At 46.0% G+C, this 10,312-nt stretch overlaps 1 protein-coding gene across 5 annotated transcripts in view; it reads right to left on the reverse strand.

Moving 5' to 3' along the window:
• Positions 1 to 3,702: 3,702 nt before the first annotated feature.
• Positions 3,703 to 10,312, reverse strand: part of LOC126163160 (inward rectifier potassium channel 4-like) — a 717,192-nt gene continuing 710,582 nt past the window's right edge. For all 5 annotated transcript variants that reach the window (XM_049920096.1, XM_049920094.1, XM_049920098.1 and 2 more), the window contains one exon: positions 3,703 to 4,738. Coding sequence is in view for 2 of the 5 variants with exons in the window: in XM_049920095.1 (XP_049776052.1) it covers positions 4,718 to 4,738 (21 nt within the window). In the remaining 3 variants the exon portion in view is untranslated. The remainder of the gene's footprint in view (positions 4,739 to 10,312) is intronic.

Raw genomic sequence — 10,312 nt, forward strand, 5'->3', positions numbered from 1 at the left:
AGTTAACTACAGCGGTTGTGTTCCTTTGTGAGTTTCGTCACATTTGTTGAGTATCATCGTATTCCACAAGAGACTTTATGAATTATCGTACTAACTTGAGTGATATTTCCGTAATTCATGGAAATCTGCGTAATTCCTCGGACACTCGTGTCGTTCCTTTGTATTCTTTGTGTAAAGTAACAACGAAAGGCGTTCAATAAGCAATGCAACACATTTTTCTTCTGAAAGCAAGTTGCTTTCTTCAGCATTAAAATACACCATGTTGTTCTCCACTCTTTGGGTTACAAATCCCTATTTTTCAACTTAATCTCCGTTCAACAGGACGGCCTTACTGGGAGGGAGGAGGGGAGGCTTTATGCCCGCGTGTTACCATGTTCCTACAATATGTGCCACTCTACATCAATAACTTCCCTATGTCCGCCCCCGGTAGCTGAGCGCCGGCACGGTACCTCGCCCTCTGTAATAAAAAACTGAGTAAAGGATCAACGATCAACTTGAACGGATGTCTTGTGACGTCCAAAAAGTGGTCTGCGCGACAGAATGTCAATCCTAAGGGCCCAGGTTCGATTCGCGGCTGGGTCGGAAATTTTCTCCGCCCAGGGACTGGGTGTTGTGTTGTTCTAATCATCCGCATTTCATCCCCATCGACGCGCAAGTCGCTGAAGTGGCGTCAAATCGGAAGACTTGCAACCGGCGAACGGTCCACCCGACGGTAGGCCCTAATCACACGACATTTATTTATTTTACTTCCCCATCATCCACGTACTGCTTCCCAAGGAGTGTATCCTTCATTGGGACAAACAGATAGAAATCGGAAGGTCGGAGATGCCGGTTGTAGGGAGGATGAGGAAGAACAATCCAGTGAAGTTTTGTGATTTGTTCGCAGACGTACAGACTTGCGTTGTTATGGGGAACGAAAAGTTTGTCTGCAATTTCGTGGCGACGAAGCGACGAACACGCTGAAGTCGTTTCTTCAGTGTCCTGACGGTAGCACAATACTCTTCAGAATTGATCGTTGCACCGTGGGGGAGGACATCAAACAGAACAACCCCTTCAGAATCCCACAAGAGCGTCGCCATTAGTTTACCGGCTGAGGGTGCGGTTTTGAACTTTTCTCTTGAGGAGAGGCTGTGTGGCGCCACTCCATCAGCGTGACAATGTTCTACAAAAAAATTGTCGGAATCATCTGCGTGGCGCGCGAGCAATTCCGCGCGCAGACGGTGGGTCATTTCTGTGTATGTTGTTCTGTTTGACGTTGAGCAACCCAGCGGTCAAACAGCTTTGACTGTCACGACTGGTGAACGAGTGTGTCAACACTCACAGCAGAGATGTACAATCGTGCAGCGAAGTGTTTGTGGTCCGTCGAGTAACTCGAGTGAGAGTGTCCGCACGTTTCAACACTGCAGCAGTGTGCGGCCGCCTCGCACTCAGGACATTGGACAGGTTTTCGGGACCGCGTTGCGATGCTGCAAGACACCTCGCCCAACGACTCATCGTGCTTTTGTTCATTGCCAGGTCTCCGTAGACATTCTGCAGGGGCCTACGAATATATGCGAAACCAGCTTCCAGCCAAAGGAAACTCAATGACAGCAGCCCTCTACTTGGAACACACTTCCGTTACATACACTACTGGCCATTAAAATTTCTACACCACTAAGATGACGTGCTACAGACGCGAAATTTAACCGACAGGAAGAAGATGCTGTGATATGCACATGATTAGCTAATCGGAGCATTCACACAAGGTTGGAGCCGGTAGCGACAGCTACTACGAGCTGACATGAGGAAAGTTTCCAACCGATTTCTCATACACAAACAGCAGTTGACCGGCGTTGCCTGGTGAAACGTTGTTGTGATGCCTCGTGTAAGGAGGACAAATGCGTACCATCACGTTTCCGACTTTGATAAAGGTCGGATTGTAGCCTATCGCGATAGCGGTTTATCGTATCGCGACATTGCTGCTCGCGTTGGTCGAGATCCAATTACTGTTAGTAGAGTATGGAATCGGTGGGTTCAGGAGGGTAATACGGAACGCCGTGCTGGGTCCCAGCGGCCTCGTATCGCTAGCAGTCGAGATGACAGGCATCTTATCCGCATGGCTGAAACGCATTGTGCAGCCACGTCTCGATCCCTGAGTCAACAGATGGGGACGTTTGGAAGACAACAACCATCTTCACGAACAGTTCGACGACGTTTGCAGCAGCATGGACTATCAGCTCGGAGACTACGGCTGCGGTTACCGTTGACGCTGTATCACAGACAGGAGCGCCTGCGATGGTGTACTCAACGACGAACCTGAGTGCACGAATGGCGAAACGTCATTTTTTCGGATGAATCCAGGTTCGCGTCCGTGTTTGGCGACATCGCGGTGATCGCACATTGGAAGCGTGTATTCGTCATCGCTATACTGGCGTACCACCCGGCGTGATGGAATGGGGTGCCATTGGTTACACGTCTCGGTACCCTCTCTTTCGCATTAACGGCACTTTGAACAGTGGACGTTACATTTCAGATGTGCTAGACCCGTGGCTCTACCCTTCATTCGATCGCTGCGAAACCCTACATTTCAGCAGGATAATGCACGACCGCATGTTGCAGGTCCTGTACGGGCCTTTCTGGATACAGAAAATGTTCGACTGCTGCCCTGGCCAGCACATTCTCCAACTGGCTCGTCACAATACGCCAGTGACTACTCTTGACGAACTATGGTATTGTGTTGAAGATGCATGTGCAGCTGTACCTGTACACGCCATCCAAGCTCTGTTTGACCTATTGCCCAGGCGTATCAAGGCCGTTATTACGGCCAGAGATGGTTGTTCTGGGTACTGGTTTCTCAGGATCTATGCATCCAAACTGCGGAAAATGTAATCACATATCAGTTCTAGTATATTTGTCCAATGAATACCGGTTTATCATCTGCATTTCTTCTTGGTGTAGCAATTTCAATGGCCAGTAGTGAATATCATTTGGAAAACCGTCACCTGTCGGAACGTCATGGAACTATAGGGGCTGAAACGGAAATATTGCGCAATGTCCTACAACAAATTCCGTATTTTTCAACAGAAATTAGCTGAGAAAAAAATTACTGCATTACTTACTGAACGCCCCTCGTACTTAAGAGAAAATCATACAGAACGTTATTCACGCGCGCGTTGGTGACCATTAAACAAAAACATTGTCTGAGAAGCGTAGTAGTAGAGACTTTGCTTGGAAACTCAGCGGACAGAGAGAGAGGCAGAGACGTGTGGTTTTGGACGGTGACGAACCTGGCGGAGTCGTGCCGCACGATGGTCTGGTTGATGGAGCTGGCGGCGGTGGAGACGCGGACGATGGTGGGCGGCGCCGGGCCCAGCAGCGGGGCGCCGCGGCCCATGCGGAGGCCCTCCTCGTCGGAGCCGTCCTCCTCCACGATGGCCGCCGGCCGCACCTCCTCCAGCTTCATGCCGGCCGCCGTCACACCACTCTCCTCTATCCCGATATTCACTTGTCACCTCTCTGCAGTGTGTGTGTGTGTGTGTGTGTGTGTGTGTGTGTGTGTGTGTGGCTCCCTTTCAGTGGCTCCGTATATCTGACGCTGCTCTTGCGCTACAACAAGGAGGACACTTACTTACGCAGGTCACCGAAACTGCACACCTACCTTCTCTTTCTGCAACCACCGGAGTAGGGATGCTAAAATAAATGCGTCACTCATAGCCCACGCTATTGTTTCAATAAACAATTTATTGTTTCTCTCCGCTGCGTACAATTATTTCACGGAAAACATAATTCGATCCTCGCTTCTTACCGTGCACTGAAACTGTACAAAACGATAGTTACTCCAACTACTAGCTTTCAGTAACACCACTAAGCATTCTCACTGACTAGTCAGTGCCGTATCACACACACACTTTTTACCTTTTATTACACTCGCGAGTAAACCTTTTTCATCGTATACGTTACGTCAATGAAAACTGTTACGGCTCTATAAAACAGCTCAAGTCTTTTTCTTCTTAAATATCTGGAAAGCAGTTCTCATGTGGAAGAACTTAACGTTTCAGATTTTATACCTACGGAACGGATTCCTTTTGTGGCAATACACACCGTTGAGAACTGCGTACGCACAACAGCAAATTATGGATAAAACGTACAAAACCAAAAGCCAGCAAAAGGACGGCCATGCAGGTCTCAGCGACCTCATATAAAATTCGGTAAGAACACACGAATAGCGACGTCCATTCCACGGGCACAGAAATAGTAAATTAAAGCTCAGTTACTTCCTATACCTCTATTTCCCCGCAAGCTAATTCTGCGTCAGTTCCGTGACGCTTTCCCGCCCTTTAATCTGAAAGCGAGCTCGTGTGAGCGACAACTGCTTCGCGTGATATTGGAGGCAGATATAATTCACTCACACTGTTCGAAACCGCACAAACGTTTACTGACACGAACTTCTATGGGTGAGTGGGTACTGTCAGAATATTTACACATCAGATGTCTTTTTATGGTCACACGTAACACGGGCGAAATATGAACGAAAAGCTAAAAAAAAAGGTATAAACACTATCACAAATCTTGACGCGCGTCAACTGCGACTTGACGAGTCCACACAGAACGCACTTCAGCTACCGTGCTGTCCACATCACAGAAGTCATCACTATAGTCCGTCGCGAGCTCATCCAAGCGGTGCGAGCGGCCACTGCAGAACGCCCACACCTCGTCGGGCACGATGCGGGTCCGCTCCTCATACGCAGTCACGAACTGTCTGCGAACAGAGAGAACAAGAGAACGAAATCAGTACCTCAGTTGCAACAGTGTTACACAAGAGCACACGTACTAAAATAGTACGCGCTACTACGGCACGGTCGAATGAGTTTCTTGGAGAAAATCAACTTTTCGTCCCCTCCTGCAGGTAACAGCTTTCATGGAAATTCTTCATCGCAAATGTTTTCAAAACTCTTTTGTGCCGTTTGTGGTTGTGCTATCACTCCACGGTGGAAGACTGCTGCACATCATCACCGGAATCCAGATAGCATTCTGAATAAAATGTTCTCGGGTTTCCAGCCGCGTCAATTGGTTAAAACTACACGAGCTTTCGCCCGAGCACTCCCTGGCCTTTGTCAAGTGTTATGACTGCCAGTGGGCTGTTGGTGCGCCCTTATATACGCCAGCTGCCGGCTGTGACGTCACTGGCGTCCGTGACATTGCCATATATGGGCATGTTTTGAGTCGGCGTTCGATGTGCCCTCTTCAACCACGCGATCGCTGGATCCCACGCAGCGCTGAGCTGCAAGCCACCGTCTCTAGTCAGGGTGTTTGCGATAATTTTTATTTCAATAGCTTCCTTAATTAAAATGTCCCAGAAGACGTTAGTGCGAGCCACGACAGAGGTATCGCCAAATTTTATGAGGTGACCATTTTCTAACGCATGCTCAGCTAACGCAGATTTCTCTTGATAGCGTAGGCGATAATACCTCTCGTGTTCTTTCCTGCGTTGTTCCACAGTGCGCACTGTTTGCCCGATGTACTTCTGGCCACACTCACAAGGTATTTCGTAGACTGCAGGTGTTCTGAGACCTACTGCGTCTTTAACTGGTCTTAGGAACTGACGGATTTTCGTTGGAGGCCCGAAGATTGATTTGATCTTGTGTCTTTTCAACAGGCGCCTTATCTTGCCCGACACAGAGCCACAGAATGGCAGCAAAGCAAGTTTCTCTTCCTGCTCTTGGCCGGTGGTCTTATTCTAATAACGCCGACTCAAAACATGCCCATATATGGCACACCAGTGACGTCACAGCCGGCAGCTAGCGTATATAAGAGCGCACCAACAGCCCACTGGCAGTCATAACACTTGACAATGGCCAAGGATTGCTCGGGCGAAAGCTCGTGCAGTTTTAAGCAATTGACGCGGTTGGAAACCCGAGAACATTTTATTCAATGTTATCGCCGCGAGACTCTGCATTCATACAGATAGCATTCTGTTTCATAGCTCCCTCCTTCCGATTGAAATGACTGGCATGAGGGGGTGAAACTGTATCATGTCTGGATTTCTGTCTTGAAGAAGACGCGTACCAGTCTTCCACTATGGGGTGACAATAACAGCGGACGACAGACAACTATCAAATGAGGACGAGTTTTGGAAACACCTGACGTCACGCCTCCGCACGCGATCTCGGGAAAAAGAACTGTTACTGGCAGAGGTAAAGAGCTGGGGTGTGAATCGGACGCTCATAAATGATACAACTCCTTAAAGATGTCCTGCACAGATGGTGACGCATTATTGTGTGCCTCCAAGAAACTCATTCGATAACGGCATAATAGCCCGGAATATTGTAAAAAGTGTGATATTTCTAGCCGTGGAAGTTTACATTTTATTACGTAAAAGCAGATTTACATAAATGAACAACTTCTTCTTATACGTGTAACAAGAGGTATAATTTTACTTGTAGCGATGTTACACCATTAGATTGCAATGATAAAACCAGTGCGCGTATCCGCAGCTAAATGCCTCGCCTGACTAACAAGGAACCCCTTGAGTGCGAGATCGCAAAAGGCCAATGATACTTAACGAAATTCGACGCCCCACATATTGTGTACCATGCAGCCACAACATTGGCTGCTAATGGCAACAGGGGGTATCCAATGCAGCATGAGGCTACGGAGAATAGTTTGACTGCTTAGCCGACGAATAACTCACTACAGTGGCAGGTCCATGGCAACGATAAACGAAGCAAACATTGCATTATATCTACAACAACAGTTGCCGAAGTTGACATTTCGTCAGAAAGGAATCCAAGGAACTCCGTAGAGTGAGAAAGAAGTGACAGATGAAATATAGCGTTTCTGCAAGATGAGTCGGTGTAATCTATGGTGTCTTATACGCTCGATACTGCTGACAGTGTACATGAGGAGTACAATGACGACGATACAGACTTAAAAAGTGAAAGTGAAAGTGATATTGAAAGAGGTGTCGAGACATGTAGTTCATCATTCTTTTCGGACAGGGAGCCACAAATCCTCGTCTCCAGTGAAAGTAGTAAAGGACAATCGTTGGCCAAGGAACGAGTACTAAACATAATTAAGTACGTGGAAGGACATCAGCAGCATAGTGTAGAAAAAAGTTATGAACACCTCTCGAATAAATACGCAGCAATATGGCCACGTAGTTCATAAATAAAAACTAGGGTATTCAAGGGAGAACAAGGGGTACTTGTTACAACAACTGGTATTTACACGTTTCAGTGATGCTCGATACAATTTACAGGATATGCATGATAGCGACGTACGTTATCCATATCAAACTGCGCACGACATAGATTACAGTGGTTTCAATGGAAGCAGTGGATGGTTTCAGAGCTTCAAACAGTGCTACAGAATTGGAGGGTAACGAAATTTCAAACAAAGTATCAACTTAACGATGCACAGCAAACTGCGGAATCGGCTCGAAAATTTGCAGATGAGATAAATAAACTTGTCCCATTGTTCATCAACTTAGAGCAGTCGGGATTTGAAGAGGAAATGCATATCAAAACAACCATCGGTATTAGAAGTACCAAGAGAGTTGCACCAAGATTAACTAATATGAGTGCCTTAACGCATTCGTATACAATTATGCCGACTGTTAATCTGTACGGTAAATTGATTGGAAAGTTATTTGTTATGTTGCGAGAAGTTGGTGCTCTGCTCAATACGATTCTTCCTCGCGTGCGTGATATTTAAAGGGCAGTAGGGAATGCTTACGTCACAACAAGCAAGAGAGTGAAAATGAGCGTAAGTGAACTAAAACTATGGTATGAGCACTGCTTTTGGCCAATAGCTGGTCAAAATAACGTTTGTTTGATTCCTGATCTGCGTACAAAAATCGTACTCTTTTAACGCAAACTATTCTTCCCGAAAAGTTGGTAACACTGCAATTCATACGACCTGGAACCGATGGCTAAATCCGTGATTGTAAAACACGTTATTTCACTATCTGCAGCTACGCCTTAAAGAATAGCCAGTTTCACAATAAGCTCGACGACAGACTGCTTCGCATTCGGTTGCATGCCATCACATTCCAACAGTTCTTATCACCCCGTTACACCAATATGAATCCGTATGCACTCTTTAAGAGTGGATACAGTTCCTAGACGAGCGTCCCGCACTGTTTGTAACTTCCAAGGGGTTCACCTTCGATCTTGGTGGTGCGAACCTTTGTGATCACTGAGACTCTCCACCTTTCATTCGGTGTCCATGGTGCAAGTTAATGGTTTTTCTTTTGAACACTTCTTGAATGTCTACAATTTCAATTTTGCGAAGTGTAATAGATACATCCCATAGATAATTGATCTCTGAGCATCTCTGACCCTCATTTTCTGTCGCCTTCCTCATGCACATGGTGAGTCATTAGCAGCTAATATTTTTCCTGTCATAATTGTTAACACAACTCTTTCAAATGAGCCTTACTAAAGGTTCAACAAGGCGTTCCTTGTAAGACAAAAAAGAATCAAAAAATCCTGAGATAAATGTTGAAACCACTCAAACAAAACAGTGAATACAGGACGAGAATTAATGAAGATTTGTGTAAGAAAACTGAGCAACTATATGTAGCCACGAAAAAACGAATGAATCCATTCATATTATAAAAATAGGTTTACGTATTTGTGTATGTATGTATGTATGTATGTATGCTCCACATGTCGTCCTAAATCACTCTGCCGATTTCAACTAAACTTGGTACATATATTACTTACTGTCGCTGTGGGGTAAGAACCACCTACAAATCAAAGGGGTGGGGGTGAAAAAGCAGTATACCACACGACGTGTGGATACCAGCATTTTAGTCATCCAGTATTTCAGACTGAGGGCACTTTGATTTGCAATAAACATTTCACAGAATTTCAAACCTTTACGAAACCATTTCTGGCCGACAACCGCCACAAAATAACTATGCAGTAAAGCTACCACCTGAAGCATGACGTTTTAATTTATTACTTCTACACTAGCAACTGTATCCAGAACGCGTAGCCACATATACCTCTGGACGTTCCTGGAAAAATTATACCCCTGTCCGCTCATACTTGAGGAGATACGACATAATACAGATTGACCTGTGTGAAAATGTAACTTCAGTGCGAAATTCGCTAGAGATACAGGTGAAATGTGCGCACAAATATGAGTGAAATACTTTAAATATATGTGAAATACTCTTATATTAAGTGCGTAGGCAAAGTCACGTGTAAAAAGCTTCCTTTAAAAAGGACATGGCCGAGTTCCTTCTCCATCTTTGTCCAGCCTCAGTTTTTACTTCGCTTCTAATGACCACATCATCGACGGTCGTTGAGCCCTAGCTTTCCATTGTTTCGGCTTCCAGTATTCTGAAATTACTAAGGCCTCAGACTGCAACTGAGATGTAAATGCGGGCAGTTGTGTACTGCGTGGCAAAATGGGTGAGTTCTGACTCTGCGTATCTTTCAGTGTCGGCCGTATGCTAGAGGAATGCAAGCATGCGGCTGGCCCGTGTTGTCTGCACGCGGCTGCAGTGCGTGAAAAATGGTTCAAATGGCTCTGAGCACTATGGGACTCAACATCTTAGGTCATAAGTCCCCTAGAACTTAGAACTACTTAAACCTAACTAACCTAAGGACATCACACACATCCATGCCCGAGGCAGGATTCGAACCTGCGACCGTAGCAGTCCCGCGGTTCCGGACTGCAGCGCCAGAACCGCTAGACTACCGCGGCCGGCAGTGCGTGAAAGACAGGGCGAATTATCTTCACATAGGTTGATGGAGGTTACCGATATACCTCACCTAATGGCGTAGTGCGCATGTCCATGAGGCGCTCACCGTCTGCGCCAAAATTCCATGCAAAATGTGGTCCCTATTTCATTCAGTCAACGTGCGATCTCAGTCGTAGTAGCTGTCACCGATCAACCAATTTGGAGTATGGTTATAAAATGAAAAGATTAAAATCGTGACCTAAGTTCGAAGTTTATGTGATTAAGGAAGCTATCCATATAAGTGTACCTCAAAATGTCATATTATAGGGTGGACGTTCGATTCAAGTAAACAGAGGAATGGCGCTGTTTTTAACTCTTTGGGCGCACCCTTTGGAACAGGAGAGTTCAAATCCCTGTCCAGCTCTACACCTTTAGGTTTTTCGTGGTTCCTCAGTCACACGATGGTTTCTTTGAAAAAGGATGTCTTTTCTCTCTATCCTCGCCCAATCCGAGCTTGTGCTCCATTCTGATGACCTTGTCTACGGGATCTTCCTTCCTTTCAATTAAAGCAAAGCATGGAATTCAGCAGTCAGTTTAAGATCTTGCCATGCATCTAATAGGTCTGATATGAAAATGCTG

Source organism: Schistocerca cancellata, chromosome 2 (genome assembly GCF_023864275.1).
Source record: "Schistocerca cancellata isolate TAMUIC-IGC-003103 chromosome 2, iqSchCanc2.1, whole genome shotgun sequence".
Lineage (NCBI taxonomy): Eukaryota > Metazoa > Arthropoda > Insecta > Orthoptera > Acrididae > Schistocerca > Schistocerca cancellata.